We start from the raw sequence: 17,724 nt of genomic DNA on the forward strand, positions 1-17,724 counted from the left end.
TATGAGCAACACAAAAACACAACAGAAGTAGGTTTTCATTATGTACATGTATTCAAATTTCAATTGTCTCCGCCTTGTGGTGATATCTTGTAATCAACATTTACAAGTTTATATTGTTCAATATTGCATGTGCAAATTCAAATATAAACAAGGGGGTTTAAATAATGCAATAATCTTCAACATGAGCTAGCCAACAAATGAAATAAATAAATGCAACCAAAACCAAGAAATAGTTCAGCTGTATTATAATTACGTGTCCTGCAGGACTCCATTAAGATCCTGCTCACACTTTAACAAAAGACAACACTGAGAATATTTCTCATTAAAATAAGAAACAAGGATAAAGTCCATACAATGAAATTAATCTGACAGTTGATCAGAAATCCGCTCCAATGTCTGCTTCAGGTGACTCTTCTTATCTTTTAGGAAGGCTTCGATGCTTTGAGCTTCTTTCAAAAGGTTCTCCAGATCCATCCTTTGAGATGTATCCACTGCTGCTCTCTCGCTGGAATCATTCAAAAATCAATCAAATTGTCACGTACCAAAGTACGAGGTGATATGACCATCCAATGACATAATGGGTACCATAGTAAGTGTCAATATAGTGATATATATAGCACATCATGACTGGTTTAAGACTCTTCATCCTTGTATTTAGCAAACATCAACTGCTTGTATTGTTTCTTATACTTATTATGTATTTGGACAAAAGTATTAGGTCACCCAGACCACACGTAAAAAAAAACATGTAAACAAATCTCTGCATACAAATTCAACTTTAGACATCTGTATTTTTCCATACAGCAATTAAAAGTAGATGTGGCCTTTTTTCAAAAAGTAGTAGTTTAAATGTGACTTACCTTAACATATCTGCAAAATTTGAAAAAAGCATGCTGATCTCTCCACTTGAACCTATGACAACAAAACCACTGCTGACCAGTCGATAAAAGTGTCAATCATTATTCTATCCGAGACAATCAGACTTAAATTTCTGTGTTGTGTCTGCGTACTGCATATGACTGAAAATAATCAAGGTTCAACCCAAATGAGACCGACTAAACGGGGGGGCTGAACGAAGCGTTAATTAAAAGCCTCCTTATTATCTATACCAAGGATGTTGTGTTTTTGCATTAGGTTGTCATTTTGTTGGTGACTAATACTATTTGTTTCAATAGCCCATAAGAAAATAACATTGAGTGTAACATTGCAGTATTCCATTTATTATGTCTCAGTATCATCAGGTCAAACGCCACTTTTGTATGGACTTACTTACGTGCAGTGGTAGTCTCCAATGAATCAAACGTGGTTGATGTTTTTTGGCAATGTTTCTTCTTTTTTGGTGGAGATTTGGCTTGGTTTGCCCACGTTTCCATCTGATTGAAACAGGAACAAAGATTTATTTTTAAACAAGGCTTCAATCCATCCGTCAATCATCCACCCAAGCATCTCCTCCTACCTCCAGGGATGTCGTCTGCTTGGGGCCTGGATTGTTTTTCATTTCCTTTGGTGGCACACGCTGCATTGTTGTACAATGTTACTGTAAATTAAGAAGAACACACATAGAACATTGGCTTTTATATAAAATATTATTAATAATTTGTAAGTAGACTAGCAAATGATGACAGTAACTTCAGTGCATTTATTAATTTTCATCAGGGATGTCCAAAATGCGGAATACGGAATCACAAAGTATTCCCGAGTGGACAGAGCCTAAGCAAACACATCACTGATATGGTTGACTAGTTGTAGTGATACGTTTGAGGTTCTTGATTCACTTGTCGGCGTTGGCGAGTGAGTCTCGGAAGTCGAGAGTACCCGGGTTCTTTTCGGCTTACTCGGCTCGATTTAGCGAGACAGGAACAGGAAGTCTAAAGCAGAGTTGATGTGAGGCCTGTTGCTTTTTCCACAGTGTTGATACATTTACACAAACGCACTTAGAGTAACAGTTCCACAATTAATGCCATGTTACCTGGTTTCCATTTTAATTTAGTTTGTAGCAGCAGGGTAAGTGAACGAGTGAACAGAGGCGAATACCCGCGAGTCCCAGTTCAGTAAAAAGCTCACACATTTTGAATAACTGGGTCTCTAATGCAACCGTCGTGAAAAAATATTCTTCTATGAAATGGACAGTGATAACTAAGCATTGTTTTGTTGCTATTGAGACTTCCTCCTCCCAATAAGTGAAGGGTCATTCATGAACAAACAGCTCATTAACCGCACAATTAAGCTAAGCCGAAGCAGGAAGTACGAGGCACTTTGTGTTTCGTAGTCGACGAGTGTCAAAATACATCATGATTTGTACACCACGACTATTACATGGTTGAATATGAGCTTAATGCAAGATAATTACTTATTATTTAGACTACTATACATCCTATTGTCAAAGGCGGGTCAGCAAACACACACAATTGCCAAGTTTAAGCTAAAGGTAACACATCGGATGATGTTATACTGATCAATGTGTTGCTGGATTTGAACTAGGACAGTTTTTCGTTCTTACTTGCTTACAAATCGAGCCGTTTTCCCAAGAAAGGACGAGGACAAGGTGAAATTGGGTTATATCTACCAAACCTAGAGTTTTTTTAATGGACATTGAGTTTGGCGCGTTTCATGTTGCCTTCAATGTTCCACGGAAAATAAGCAGCTCCTTACAAAAACAAAACGAGTCTAAAGCTAGCTAAAGCCAGACCAGTCAACATTACATTACAAAAAAGGAGACATTGTCTGTAAAAATAAGGTAAGGTGAGGTAAATTATGATCTTCCACAAGCATTTCTGCGACCCTGTTGTGGCGCAACCATGTTATTTTACAGGTGTGTGTCTTTTATTTTGAAGGCCAGACTTCACCTGTTACAGTGTCTACTGTACCGATGTTTCCTGAGTGTTGCCGAGCGGACCGGAAGCTGTGCTCCCCATGGTGCCGAGTTACAAAAAATAGAGGGAAAATATTATAACAGAAAATAAGGACAGAATACGGTAAAATAAAAGACTAGTTAGATAAAATTTATTATTGAAACTAGGTTTGGTAGGTCTAGTCTGACTCGATAGAACAGCTCTAGCCAGGTCTTGTCAGGGTCTTACTTCCTGCTACTCTTTTTCAGACAAATGAAAAATGTAATCACGTGATGTTCCTTTGTATAAATTATGTGTTTTTCACACTGAAACTAATAAAACATACAATGTGAAAAATATCGATCTCATCATCCTAGCAATGATTCGATGATACTACCATTGGTATCGGTACTGTCGATATTTGGCTCGTTCCGCCTCCCCTACCAAAAGCTAAACATACACAAACATGGCGTTGCCACAAGCAGACAGGATGCTTTATCCTCTGCGGTGTTCCTTGTACCTTATTCTATTCTTGCTCGGAGGAATAAAATCGTCGACGCTTCATCTTCACCATGCAGAGCGCGACGTTCCACCACAACACAAAGGATATTTTACGATAGACGCAAATATGAATTTAGCAGACGCGGATCGAGGGGGCAACGCGGCTCCGGCGCTGCGACTGGCCGCTCTTGGTGCTGCTGAAGGCGGGTCGGACTACGGCTCCCCACCGCCACATCGAAGCCGCCGGAGCAGCAGTGAATCTACCATGCCGAAGGTGTACGGGCAGGTACGGCGATGCATCCCAGTCTATTTTTTAATATCAAAATGCGAACCCTCGAGCGTGACCTTTAAAGGTAGTTACTTGGCAATGTTCTCTTGAAGAAATCACGCAAAACCCACGGTTGTTTTTTGTTTTTTTTGAATGTCATACACAATTTCTTGCCCTAAATGCAGAAGTAGTACTGAATGACGCAAAGTACCCCGTTTAAACCCTCAAAAACGACACACTCGGTGATCAGAACCGAACACGTTCCGTGCCATTGTAGGTTCACCTGGTGATTTTGTGACGTCACCATGCCCAATGCATGTCAAGTCCCTGGTAAACAAGGAGATCATTTAGTGCTGTTTTGTATGACATTGCTGCAATGACAAGAGTCACCTGGAGATGCTGAGATCATATCTTAGAATGAAGATGATCCAAAGACATTAAGGTGCAAAATTAATCACATTTTACCTCTAGCTCTAAAATGTGGGTACTTGAAGGCACTCCAGGGGGTACTTGAAATTTAAAACGATATGCATATATGGTTGTCTTTGTTTGGGCACTCGATTCTGTGGACTGCGGACAAGTTTGTGTAACATTCTCATATGACTTTGCCAAATGAATGTGCCTTACAGTATGCTGTAGTATTGTTTATACTAACTATTGCAATATTTGGTGTTGGGTGTCGGTTTCAAGATGGCTGAACAAACAAGCAACTTACCAAGGGATCACATTTAACAGTTTATCACACTCACTATTTTAGGAGAACTGAAGTAAAACTTCTACCCCCTGACAAAGATTTTTAAACAGTACATGTAACGTGTATTTGTATATAAGAGCATATCTTTATTGTAATCCTAAAATGTACTGTTTTGAACTGTAAAAAATCAGCAGCACTTTGTGACAAAAGGGTTCAATTCCATAAAAAATGGGTCAATTTTTATCAAAGCCGACTTCCTTATTATCAGCAACAGAAAGTAATTTACGGTTTGTTTCCCAGCATTAAAACGGTCACACGGTGACTTCCTGTAGCTACGCAATACCTATTTATGCTTTTGGTCATGTCGACAACCGCTTATGTTGATGCGAGCCAGCTCATCGGAGGGGCATGGACTTAAACAGGTTCCATAGTACTCTCATGGCGATTACTTGGGCTATGAAGGTTAAGGTGTGCATTAGTGTCTAAAATTAAACTGAACTTGGACCAGTTCCGCATGATTTTAAGTTCAGGAAGTCGAACAGTGACAGAACAGGTCTTGCAACCTGTCTACCGTGGATCACGTTGAAAGTATGCGGTGCACTGTAAAATGGGTAGAGGCTTAAGATTTTTGTTAGATTTTATATGTGTGGATAAAAACTTGGAGTGGAATAGATTTTCTTGCTACGGAACCTTTGGTTTAGTACCTGTTTCCCACACAGCGCACATTAAAAGTGATTGACTGGAATAACAGTACAGATATGTCTCCCATCAAGTGAGACTAAAGGTACAGTTTATGTAATAAGAATATATGAAACATGTCCTTAATATGTGTATTTTAGTACAAGGGATGCACTGATCTGTTTATATTGATACTGGTAATACTGAGCTAAATTTAATATGCAACCATACTTCGAGAATGTCAGCAAACATGGCTGTCTCTGCACATGCAGAACCGCAAAAAGACAAGCGTTCAGGCTGACACATTCACGACTTGACAGATAATAGGACAACACAGAACTCTTAGCATCCGGGTCGCTATGTTATCATGATTGTCGAGGCTGTAATGAACTCCTCTCTGCAGGAAAGAATGATATTGTAGAGGCCTGGAAGTTTTGTGTTTTGGTGTGTGTTTGTGATTTCTGACTGTTTTGTGTGGCTGTGAACGCATCAGGCGTTTGTGCGCTTGTTTGCATGGACGGCTGCAGTGCATGTGTTGCCACAGCTGTGTTTGCTGATATTCTTCTAGCTACGCTTGCTGACAGCATTAAAACACAGATGCGGCTCATTGATCGTAAATGTCCAGAGGCGATATCGTAAATTTCGGTGAATTACGCCGGTGTCGGAACCCGATACCGACACGGTACATTTATATATGTCCTTCATGGGTTCTGTGTACAGTGTGAGTGACTTAGGTGTTAATGTAGGTGTAACGGTACTTTTTCGTTAACCTTTCTTTGACTTCTTTATGTCTGCTCTGAATGTCGTAATACAGGTCATGACTTATTAATTTCGGTGACGTCAGTCAGCCAATCCGGGGAGCGTTACATTAGCAAAAACACCATCCAGCACGTGTTGCTTGCCAGTCCTTCAGCGCTGATGTCATTGCTTGAGGCTCCCCCGTGCTGCCACTGGGCCCACTGGCATGTTGCCACCCTTCCTTTTGCTCTCGTTAAATAATGAAGAGCTTTGAGCTGAAGGGAAGGGAGGGTTGGAGGGGACTGCAGGCTAGAATACCCAAGTGAATTGTTCCTCTCCTTGGTAGTACCAGACTCGGAGCCCTCCTCCGAGCCACTGCTGCGATGCTGATGTGCCAAAAGGCTGTGAAATATACCAAATGGAACTCATAAAGAGATTGCTTTTAAATAAAAACGAGAAAACATTTGGGGTTTTAATGTGATTTGATGATCCTGCTGTTATCTCATGCTGTGTTCCAACAAGCTTTATGTTTGCACGGGGAGGGAATTCATCCGCTTGTGGTGATAAGCTACTGATTTCACTGGGAGAGATTGTGTTAACAGGATTGTCTACAGTGTATTTAACTGTACTGGTCCGGGTGTGTTCATTCTTAATCCTCTGTAAATACACACAGTATTTCTTATAGTATGACTATTGTTTTTTATATATAATTTGAGTTTCAGTGTTCAGGCTCGGGGACACTAAATGCTGGAAAATGTTAAAAAAAAAAAAAAAAAAAAACAGTTAAAAGTTTCAGTCACAGCCATGACAGTGTTTCCCCGAGGGTTAGGAGAGGCATATGGCAACACAGACATAAACGTGTAATGTTCCTAGCCTGTTAGCGTCATCGCGGTTCATTCGTTCCAGAGCCCAACGTCATGAGGGAATTTTTCATATTCCTTATTTATAAATGGAATATGTTCGGAGTTACAGCATATAAAACCTGTTTACAAACTTCTAAATACGGGTTTTAACACTATTAGAGCCCTCTAGACATAAAGTAACACCCCTATAGTCGCCTTTACACTCGTATTACCCAATATAGAATTAGTATTAGTTCCTTGTTGTGTTTTTACGACCTGTACTTCCTGCAGTGGCTATTGTCGTCTCATTAACGTAACATTGATTGCTGCCACCTCGTGACAAGTGTACAATACTACATACCACAACTGTGAATGCTTAATTTAGGCCATAAATACATTTTGCCTAAACATACATTTTTTTTACTGAGAATAGGTCATAGTCAACTATGAAACAACAACATTTAAAATAAACTGTGATAGAATGGGCGGCACGGCGGTCTAGTGGTTAGCGCGCAGACCTCACAGCTAGGAGACCAGGGTTCAATTCCACCCTTGGGCATCTCTGTGTGGAGTTTGCATGCTCTCCTCGTGCATGCGTGGGTTTTCTCCGGGTACTCCGGTTTCCTCCCACATTCCAAAAACTGACTCCAAATTGTCCATAGGTATGAATGTGAGTGTGAATGGTTGTTTGTCTATATGTGCCCTGTGATTGGCTGGCAACCCGCCTCTCGCCCGAAGACAGCTGGGATAGGCTCCAGCACCTCAATGAATGAATGTGATAGAATGAAGCCATGAAACTTGAACCACGCTGCGGCGAGGGGCAACTGTATATGCCAAGAATGCCAACGTCATGCTGCCATCTACTGTTCGAATCTGTCCCATTAGAATGTGTTTGTGAGTGATATCATTGGAATGATTTGTCTCCAAATTATGTGACCTGAGCTGATAAGTTGATGAGTGATTGAAGGAATATTGCCTTAGGTGCCTTAGTTTGCAATAAGGGAAAGATAGAGTATACTGATACAACTTTTTCACTTCCGATATACGATACTAATATTGCAGCCTCAAGTATTGTCTGATTTTAATGTGAAATCGGTACGAATAGTGCTGAATTATGACTTGAGTGCCATCATTACAGATTTTAAATGCAGCCCAATATAATCCAATATCAGTATATGCTGGTATCGGACCGATTTCAGATATCAATATTAGAAGTAGGTGGCACGGCGGTCGAGTGGTTAGCGCACAGACCTCACAGCTAGGAGACCAGGGTTCCAAAAACATGCTAGGTTAATTGGCCACTCCAAATTGTCCATAGGTATGAATGTGAGTGTGAATGGTTGTTTGTCTATATGTGCCCTGTGATTGGCTGGCCACCAGTCCAGGGTGTACCCCGCCTTTCGCCCGAAGACAGCTGGGATAGGCTCCAGCACCCCCGCGACCCTTGTGAGGAAAAGCGGAAGAAAATGAATGAATATTAGAAGTAGAAAAATAGAAAAACAGCCCTCAACATGTTGGTATTTGGTGGCAGAACCTATGTTAAATTTGCCCGGTATCAGGGTGAAAGTTCAATTCTCAACAGTCACACCTCAAGTAAAAACTGGAGATCAGTGGTTCTCCAACTTTTCACAGGCGCAGAACTGCACAGCAACACAGAGCCAGCATTGTTAAAACTCACCTCTGTGCATTTACATACAGTGTTAACGTTTGTTAGCAAGGACCAGGTGAAAGGAAGTATAGAAAACACACGTCACGTCTGTGCAGCGTCGGACAAAGTCATACATATAACTCTCAATCTGCATCACACATGGCGTATTCAAGGACCCCCGGAGAAGACACATTATTTGTGAAATCATAAATTCACTTCCAGGTTCCACCAGGTTTGTGCCGCTCAGAAAACGCAGGAGTTAGTCACCACTTAAAAGACCAGCTCTCATACCACATGAGGTGTTCGAGCACATGACTTAAATCTAAATGTTTAGCGCTAATGTAGTCATGCCGTTTCTAATTTGTATCCAAATACCCCCGTATGGTAATAGATTACCCCACTTTGGAAACCGATGTTGAAGTGCCTTACAGTACATGATGAAACTCTTATTGAAAATGTCAAGAATGATTGAAATGAATGAACTGCATTGACTCCCATATACGGTGCATAATAACAGTATCCATCTTACACAGTACGCCTTGGCAGATAGCATTTCCAGGTTTGTTTTTTTTGTACTGTGTGCGTGAGATCCTGCCTAAAAGAGAAACATATAAGTTTGGGATCACTTGGAAATTTTTTTTGGCCAGTCTGAGATATGGCACACTCGCATTCATACCTATGGACAATTTGGAGTCGCCAATTAACCTAGCATGTTTTTGGAATGTGGGAGGAAACCGGAGTACCGGGAGAAAACCCACGCATGCACGGGGAGAACATGCAAACTCCACACAGAGTTGGCCGAGGGTGGTATTGAACTCGGGTCTCCTAGCTGTGAGGGGTGCGCGCCAACCACTCGACGCCATGCAGCCCACCATTCATTATTGTTATTTTTATTTTATACTGTAAATGTGCTTAATAAATGTGTGATTCATTATTTAGGGCTTTTTTTTTAGAGAAGGTCAAATTAAGGTCACCTGTAAAAAGTTATACTGCATTTATCACAATGGAGAATTCATTTTGTGCAAGTCTGGGAATATCATTTCAAATAGAGTAGCAAGAACCTGTTTGTGTGCCTTGTCTCGTCCTACTCTTGTCTCTTTGAACGCCTACCCGAAAGTGGGTCATGTCTGGTTGTCTTGCGTTACAAAACACATGAATAATGTTTTGTACAGGCACATGATTGCAGGATTTGGCCATGATTCACTATGGTCATACCTTTTTGTGTGTGTGTTTTTTTTGTCATTTCTCCATACATTTTACTCTTTAAATAGAAACAGAATTTTCCAAAAAGGGACTGCGCCATTCTTGGTAATCACCTAAAAAAATAGTTTAGCCATGCTTGATTACCAGGAGGTGAGTGGGAATGGTGCTCCGGGTGTCCTCACAGGGCGCATCCACTGTTTGGAACTGATGTCCATTTTTGTAAGCTTCTTTTGCAAATTGCAAATTATTCTTCTGGAAAAAAGTCATTTGTCAGGACGGCTTTGTGAACTGCAGCATTTTCATGTTGAAAAAGCCAGTCGGTACCCCACAGACAAGGGATGCCCCCTGAAATATCTCCTTGTAGATGATGCTGTTTGACGCCCCTGCACAACGTGCATATTTGTGTATTTGGTTGTTATGCCAATGACATTGACAGCGTGAATGTGTTTGTTTTTGATGCGTGTGTGTGTGGCTTTTTTTTTCTCAAATGCTTTTGTGCAGTCCTTCATGGAATTCTATTTATTTATGTATTTATTAAGACACATTCAAGTCACTGATGCTCATTCTGATTTCACCATTTGCTTTGACAGGTCAGCCTGAATGATTCTCATAACCAGATGGTCGTCCACTGGGCTGGAGAAAAGAGCAATGTGATTGTGGCGTTGGCCCGAGACAGCGCTGGAGCTCCCGGACCCATAACCAGTTCGGTAAGACATAAGCATTCATGGGAATCAAACACCATCAATGTGCTTTTGTTGTCTGGCAGAACTAGATAAAACATCTCTGGTGTGAGTCATGGACTGTCATTCCCATTCTTCGTTTGTCAGTTGATCATTTGTGCAAAATATGCGTTCGAGCTTGTATACCAGCTTTCCTCCCCTGATATTGTCATGACTGCGCTACACTTTAACCCTTTCATCTGCAGCACTAACCAGTTCACACACCAAAGATGACGCGCTCAAGCGGAGATTGAAGAGCACTTGGCTTTCTTTGTGTTCTGGCTTCTCCACTTGTTGCTGTTTGGTTAACCAGCTTTGAAGAATTGATTGAAACCTTGGAAGTTGAAGGGTTTATTCGGGAAATGCTTTATGCTTTCAATACCCATTTTCCCATAAATATCAAAATCATAACTTTCTTAAATCAAATGTACAAGCCAAAGTGTAAATCAGGGAGGTGCTTGATATTTTACAGTACGGTAATTTCTCATTTATCCCGGTTAATTGTTTCCAGACCCAACCCTGACAAGTGCGAATTAAGTTATTTACAAATGGAATATTTTCTTACATGGAGCATATAAAATGTTGTTAACGGCCTTAAATATTCTACTTTTAACATTATTAGAGCCCTCCAGACATGAAATAACACCCCTACAATTAACTTTACACTTGTAGGGGTTTCTAGGGGTGTCCCGGTACAACCTTTTCACTTTACTGATATTGCAGCCTTGAATATCAGCCAATTTCTAAGAGGTGAGCTTGCCCCCTTCCTGTTTTTTTTTTTTTTGCATTTTTGTCAGACTTGTTTCAGATCATCAACCAAATTTAAACCTTTGGAAAACTAACGAGACGAGGTCTAATGAGACGACAGTTGAACCTTTTGGAAGATGTGTGCCCCATTACATCTGGTAAAAGTCACGCCACATTTCAGAAAAACAACATCACACCAACAGTAAAATGTGGTGGTGGTAGTGTGACGGCCTGCGGCTGCTGCTTCACAACATGGATAAATGGAACCATAGATTCTACTGTCTATCAAGTAATCCCAAAGAACAAATTCTGGCCATCGAACCTCAAGCTGAAACTCGGGTTCTGTAGCAGGACAATGATCCAAAACACACCAGCAAGTCCACCTCTGAATGGCTGAAGAAAAACAAAATGAAGGTTTCGGAGTGGCATAGTCAAAGTCCTGACCTGAATCCTATTGAGATGCTGTGGCATGACCTTAAAAAGGCTCATCATTCTGGAAAACAGATGACAATTCACTCACAATAGCCACGTATACATGGACCCAAATATTCCAATTGCATTCGGTTTGTTTGCTCAAACAGAAAGAATTGAACCTTTGTATACACCTCATTCCAATCCGAATGAATACATATATAATCGGATTCACAGGGGTGGAATATTCCTTTCCCCAATCCGATTGAGGTATCTTGTACTTACTCAAATGGAAAGTTATCAGGGTGCGTTCTTCTTCTTCTGTTGTTTATTGGCGGTTGGCAAGCAGCTTTCGTGTGCATTACCGCCATCTGTGGAACAGAATCTTAACACTTCTATACTTTATTCACAAGTCCAGGTTTTTAGATATATATATATATATATATATATATATATATATAAAACATGTCCCAAGTTGAATTATAAAATATTAACAAGATTGAATTTGATCTTTTCCTGTTTAAGTTCTTTCAGCGCATGCTCAGATATGACGTAACACGCAGCTCCAGACTTCTTCAAGTTTAAAAATGGAGGCCAGCAATCGGCACTGGACTGCTGCGGAAAGTTTGTTTTTGATCCAAACTCATTTCAAGACTGGATGAAGGAAAAACTGGCAATACGGAGTTATTCCAACAAGTGAAAGAAAAACTCGAGGAAGTCGGTATCACGTGATGTTGATGTTTACGTTTTACTGCACATGCTCCATTGACTATTCTGGTTGATTATAGCGGCGCATGTAGACAAGAGATTGGAATATTCCTTTCTATGTATACCATTGTTTTCGGAAAGGTCATTCGGAAAGATTCCATTCGGAAAGAGAAAAACTCCTCATGTAAACGTGGATATTGTCTCATATTTTAGTTGCAAAATGCGACCATTTAGTCGCTGTCTGGAACCCTGATCATTTTAGAAGCTGTACTACTCATAAAATATCTTCAAGGATGCTGCGTCGACATAAGCAGGTTCCACTTTTATAAAGCCCCCTCAATCATGGGTCTTGAGAAACATCACAGTGTCCCTGAGTGTCCCCCTGTAGTTAATACAACTAATAAGATGCTTTTGTCCACCTTCCATCCAGGTTTATGTGTCTTATGACTATGGCTCCACCTTCACGCATGTCTCAGGGAAATTCCAGCTGTCTGAGGCCAAGGCAAAGGATGGCAGCGCTCAGAGCATCTCTCAGTTTTACCACAGTCCTGCAGACAATAAGAGGGTAAGTACAACCTCGTTGGCGGAATGCTAACAAGCCTAGTCTGCAGAACGGGTCAATTCATCATTGACACAGCTACCCACGTACACGCACCGCAGTTAAAACTTAAGCTACTTCAGGCTTTGTCGCTCTTAACTCAACAAGCAGTGAAACAATACCTTTGGTAAATAACTACATGGAAATGGAAATGCATATCCATCCACGCTGCCGCATAGAAGTGTCGGAATGCTCTGAGTCTGGAATGGACTGACTGGCCACCATGTTATGCTATTTTGATATTGTATCCTTTCTTTTGGCTAAACTGTCTGTTTTTCATTCTTTTGCAGTACATCTTTACAGACTCCATCAACAATTACCTGTGGAACACCCTCGACTTCTGCAAAAGTGTGCAAGGTTTCTCCCTCCCATTCAAACCGACAGACTTATTGCTTCACAGCACATCGCCCAACCTGGTCCTCGGCTACGACAGCTCTCACCCAAACAAACAGGTAAAAGCTGTGAGAACGACACAGTCAGCTTTAAGCACCTTCTGTGGTGTATTGATTACTTCAACATGTGACTTCTTACAGTAAATTACATCCTGTGTTTCCCTTGGATTTACGACGACTCAGCTACACAAACATGAGTAGCTGAGTGATAGCTGATACAGAGCTCAGTTGAATAGTAAACAAGTGAGCATCTCTAGACAGAAATGGCACACCACTTAGAAAACATGATTAATAAGATTAATGTAAGACATGGTATGGATGGGTTCTATATGAATGCTATCATGAATGATTTGTAGTGTGGCTGTGTAAGAGAAACTCTCCGTGGTCTCTTGCAACATAAGTGAAAATGCAGCAAAGCTGGCTAAGCGTTCAAGCACTGTGCTGTGATTGTTTTGGTTTTTTTTTTTTTGAAGAAGAAGTCTTTTGATTCGGTGAGGTTTGTTTTTCTGGTGCGTGGACACTGCTGGGCAACGGTGACGGCTGTCTGCGGTGTTAAAGGGACACTAAAACAACGGACAAAACCGGAGCAGAATATTCCCAGAGGAAAGCAGAGCGAAGGAGGCAGTAAAGAAAAGATAAAAGAATGGACGACAAGGAAAACAGGTCTCATGATTTTTTTTTTTTATAAATAAGCATAAAGACCCGACTAATTGCTGCTGGTGTCAAACAATGGCACCACTGGTGGGAAATGTTGCTGCCTTTGAGGAAAACACAGCCTGATGGAGTTCATACATGGAATACTTTGTTCATTCTAAGAACATCAAAGCAGATGCCTTAGTGCCAACTCATTGGAGTGTAATGGAAGTCAAACCATTCAACCTGCTTCTCAGTTTACTGCAAGCCATAAATTGTCCCTTGAGCCAAAGACCAAGCTGAAACCTGGTAAAAGCCTGTCAAGAAAGGTCTTCTTGAACTTGTCTGTGAAAACAAAAGTGCTAAGTCACACACTGAGACACAGAAGTGTTTTTCACTTCACTATACGAAATGAAAACGTTGAACATTCCTGTAGAGAGTATGAATCTGAAGGAGATACAATACATGTTTTGTTTGTGACGAGAGATGACTCTACTGGAGAATCAAGTAGTCGAATGGACACAGTTGGTTACCTCCAACATGTCCTGTTCCGAACCCAACATTTCCCAACCCAACGTTTCTCAACCCAACTCTCCAAAAGACAAAGTTGAAATTGGATCCTACACCAGTGAGCTGGCCCAGGCATGAGGAGCTGTTAAAGTAGTAGTGGAGCATAACAACCAGACTCTACCATTGAAGATCTACAGCTCTGCTAGGCTGCAACTGGCTCAAAAAGCTGAAATTGAACTGCCAGGAAGCGTTGATGGTGAATGAATGAGAAGAATGGAATATTGCAACTTATGAGAACAGGTTAGTGGGCAACACCAGTTGTTCCAGGATGGGTCATCAAGGATCGATTTTGGATTTACGGATTTTAAGGTGACTGGGAACCCCTCATTGACTGGAGAACATTATTCATTAGCCCGCATTAATGGCCTCCAGATACAAGTTGATCTAGAGTCCCAAGAACTGCATCGTGACACATAAAGGTAAAGAAGACTCCCTTTCGGGATGACCCCACAGAGCAATGAACCCATGGAATTCCAAGGGTCCAGTATGACTTGGATGGTCTGCTTATGGCCGGACCAGATAAGGAGCCATATTTTTAGGATTTTCCGTGTTATACTGAAATGGGTGCAGGAACATGCTTTGAAAGTCCGGAAAGACAACTGACTTTTTCCAACCATCATTGAATATTTAAGCCATGTAATTGACAGCTATAGATCCAAAAGCACCATCAAAGGTCGGGGGGTCCCTTCCCATCCCTGCCCATCCTTCCTGGACTTGAATTTTTTGCCATGTTCACAGCTTAACAAAATGAAGCTATGGAAGAATATGAGAAAGCATTCAAGGAAGTGAAGACCAAAATTACCATTGCAATGTATGGTCACACATCATGTCTTCAGGAGTATAAAGATGAAAGTGGTTACACAGAGATTGTGCTCATCTTTATTGTTTGCTGGGAAGCAATTCCACCAATATATTTTTGGCACAAATAATGCATGCCATTCACTGACCTTTTACCACTATCTTTGGCCCACATAGTGGTATTCCGTAACTGGCAGCGCTGGGTTTTTGTTGTAAGCTCACCAGAGTGACATCAATACACAAAATTAGAACAACACAAAAATAAGGATGGTTTCTCAAGGCTTCAATTTCCCAACACGCACACTCCGTTAAATGCCGGCTTCAACTTCAGGGAAGTGATTGCTGCTCTGGTAACTTCAATTGAAGGACACGGTGGATGTTGGGCTTTTTTGTATTTTGGCGGCGCTCCACCATTGTACCACCGGACACCTTCAATTGTTCAGAGAGTGTGTGACTCACGGATGGACACGCGGCAAGAACAGTCCATGTATCATGCACTGTAGAAACCGGCGATCATCTTGTCTGGAGATGACACGGTGATCAAATGCTTTCCACTGCTGATTCTTGGGATGACCTACTAAAGCCACAGCGGGACATCAGTCAAGAAAATGATCCATCACCTGGATCACCTCAACCACAACCTAACCAGACAACATAACCTATAAAACACCCAGGCCGGCACAGGCCCCTACAACTAATGCACCCAAAAGATGTGATCCACGTGCTGCCCACAATACAAACATCAGTAAAAGTAATACAAGTGTCAAACAATGTTTAATTACATTGCTAGTGAATGTTGATCAACTATCCATAACATCTCAAAATTTGATGAACAAAGTATATTGTCAGATTGCCTTTGGCTCTCTCCCTGGTCGTTGTCTTGAAATGAAAGTAATCGTCATGGTATCGGTCGCTGTTTGTGAAATGTACGTGCACACCCGCCCAACCTGCAAACCCTGTTATGTCTCCATATCTACTACGGATTATATATTTTCCAGAAAACTGCCTTCTTTGGAAGCCACTTGCAATTTCATAAGAAGGGTCTAGATAACCCAATAACCCTTTTATGATTTTATATATGAACATATGTATATCATATACACTTCACTAAGGAGCACCAATAAGTATGAAACCCTGAACTAATACATTCAGGGAAATGACTGTGTCATTTTGGCTCATTCCAAATGTCATGCATGAATGCAGCATGACAAACGAAACATATCAGATTAGAAGTACGGTGGAATATCGGTTAGCGTCATTCATCTGTTTCAGAAGATCAGACTTAAACTGAAACATACTCAAACCAAATACATTTTTCACACAAGAAAAAAAACACTTTTCTAATTTTCCAATTATAGTTTTATATGCAGAAAACATTTGGAAATGCATATAAATACATATAAATGATGAGTACAACGGATAAATAATAATAATAAAAAAAAAATATTTACCAATGACATTTTTGTATTTTACTACAATTTATTTCATGAATTCAATTGTGTTTCTCTTTCCTTTTAATATTACTGTTTTCATTGCTTGCTTTTTAATCAGGTGAACATGAATGTCAAAGCTACTACGTACGCTAGTATGGAATATACCTTTTCTGTTGAATTTATGCACAGTATCGACTAAACAGTTTGCAGCGTGCAAAAGACAAAATGAAGCAATGAGCATGACCTACATTTTTAAGTGCACCATCCCCCACCTTCTTCTTCTACTTCTTCTCCTCCACCCTTCCCCCTCCCACTTCTTTACACCCTTGTGTCTGTAGCTATGGAAGTCGGACGACTTTGGTGAGACCTGGTTGTTGATCCAGGAGCATGTGAAGACCTACTTTTGGTAAGATAACGTCTGAACTCATGACCAGTACACAATGCACTGAGTAGAGTCAAAACAGTGAATTAGAGCGAAATAAATTTGATTTACCCTCGGCCATCTCTGCGTGGAGTTTGCATGTTCTCCCCGTGCATGCGTGGGTTTTCTCCAGGTATTCCGGTTTCCTCCCACATTCCAAAAACATGCTAGGTTAATTGGCGACTCCAAATTGTCCATAGGTATGAATGTGAGTGTGAATGGTTGTTTGTCTATATGTGCCCTGTGATTGGCTGGCCACCAGTCCAGGGTGTACCCCGCCTCTTGCCCGAAGACAGCTGGGATAGGCTCCAGCACCCCCGCGACCCTCGTGAGGAAAAGCAGTAGAAAATGAATGAATGAATAAATTTGATTTACATTGGTTAACGTTAGGGTGGCACGGTGTTCGAGTGGTTAGCGCGTAGACCTCACAGCTAGGAGACCAGGGTTCAATTCCACCCTCGGCCATCTCTGTGTGGAGTTTGCATGTTCTCCCCGTGCATGCGTGGGTTTTCTCCGGGTACTCCGGTTTCCTCCCACATTCCAAAAACATGCTAGGTTAATTGGCCACTCCAAATTGTCCATAGGTATGAATGTGAGTGTGAATGGTTGTTTGTCTATATGTGCCCTGTGATTGGCTGTACCCCGCCTCTCGCCCGAAGACAGCTGGGATAGGCTCCAGCACCCCTTGTGAGGAAAAGCGGTAGAAAATGAATGAATGACTGGTTAACGTTATTAATCTGTTCCAGAAAGTCAGAATTGAATTGAAACATACCTTAAAATATAATTTTCCCATAAGAAATGATTACATGCAGGACTGAAAGGGATAAATGAACATTCACGTTCCTTTTAAATGTGCTGAAAATAATTTGTTAGTGGTTTCATCTCTACAGT

At 41.1% G+C, this 17,724-nt stretch overlaps 2 protein-coding genes across 5 annotated transcripts in view; one reads left to right on the forward strand and one right to left on the reverse strand.

Annotated features, from left to right (window-relative positions):
• Positions 1 to 59: 59 nt before the first annotated feature.
• Positions 60 to 3,503, reverse strand: tex12 (testis expressed 12). 3 transcript variants are annotated; one of them, XM_078792886.1, is made up of 5 exons: positions 3,352 to 3,503; positions 1,457 to 1,537; positions 1,274 to 1,373; positions 861 to 912; positions 60 to 505 (listed from the first exon to the last, which is right to left on the reverse strand). In XM_078792886.1, the coding sequence occupies exons 2-5, from the start codon at positions 1,520 to 1,522 to the stop codon at positions 361 to 363; spliced, it is 363 nt and encodes a 120-aa protein (XP_078649012.1). In that variant the 5' UTR covers positions 1,523 to 1,537; positions 3,352 to 3,503; the 3' UTR covers positions 60 to 360. The 3 variants fall into 3 exon arrangements, with proteins under 3 accessions (XP_078649012.1, XP_078649011.1, XP_078649013.1); XM_078792885.1 differs by lacking the exon at positions 3,352 to 3,503 and adding an exon at positions 2,501 to 2,624; XM_078792887.1 differs by lacking the exon at positions 3,352 to 3,503 and adding an exon at positions 2,509 to 2,604.
• sorl1 (sortilin-related receptor, L(DLR class) A repeats containing) overlaps positions 3,282 to 17,724 on the forward strand; it is a 45,381-nt gene continuing 30,938 nt past the window's right edge. For both annotated transcript variants that reach the window (XM_058079919.2, XM_058079920.2), the window contains exons 1-5: positions 3,282 to 3,618; positions 9,994 to 10,110; positions 12,419 to 12,553; positions 12,877 to 13,038; positions 16,751 to 16,818. In XM_058079919.2, the coding sequence (XP_057935902.2) occupies positions 3,298 to 3,618; positions 9,994 to 10,110; positions 12,419 to 12,553; positions 12,877 to 13,038; positions 16,751 to 16,818 (803 nt within the window). In that variant the 5' untranslated portion in view covers positions 3,282 to 3,297. The remainder of the gene's footprint in view (positions 3,619 to 9,993; positions 10,111 to 12,418; positions 12,554 to 12,876; positions 13,039 to 16,750; positions 16,819 to 17,724) is intronic.

The sequence above is a fragment of the Doryrhamphus excisus genome, linkage group LG8, assembly GCF_037039965.1.
Source record: "Doryrhamphus excisus strain RoL-2023G ecotype Guam linkage group LG8, RoL_Dexc_Guam_v1.1, whole genome shotgun sequence".
NCBI lineage: Eukaryota > Metazoa > Chordata > Actinopteri > Syngnathiformes > Syngnathidae > Doryrhamphus > Doryrhamphus excisus.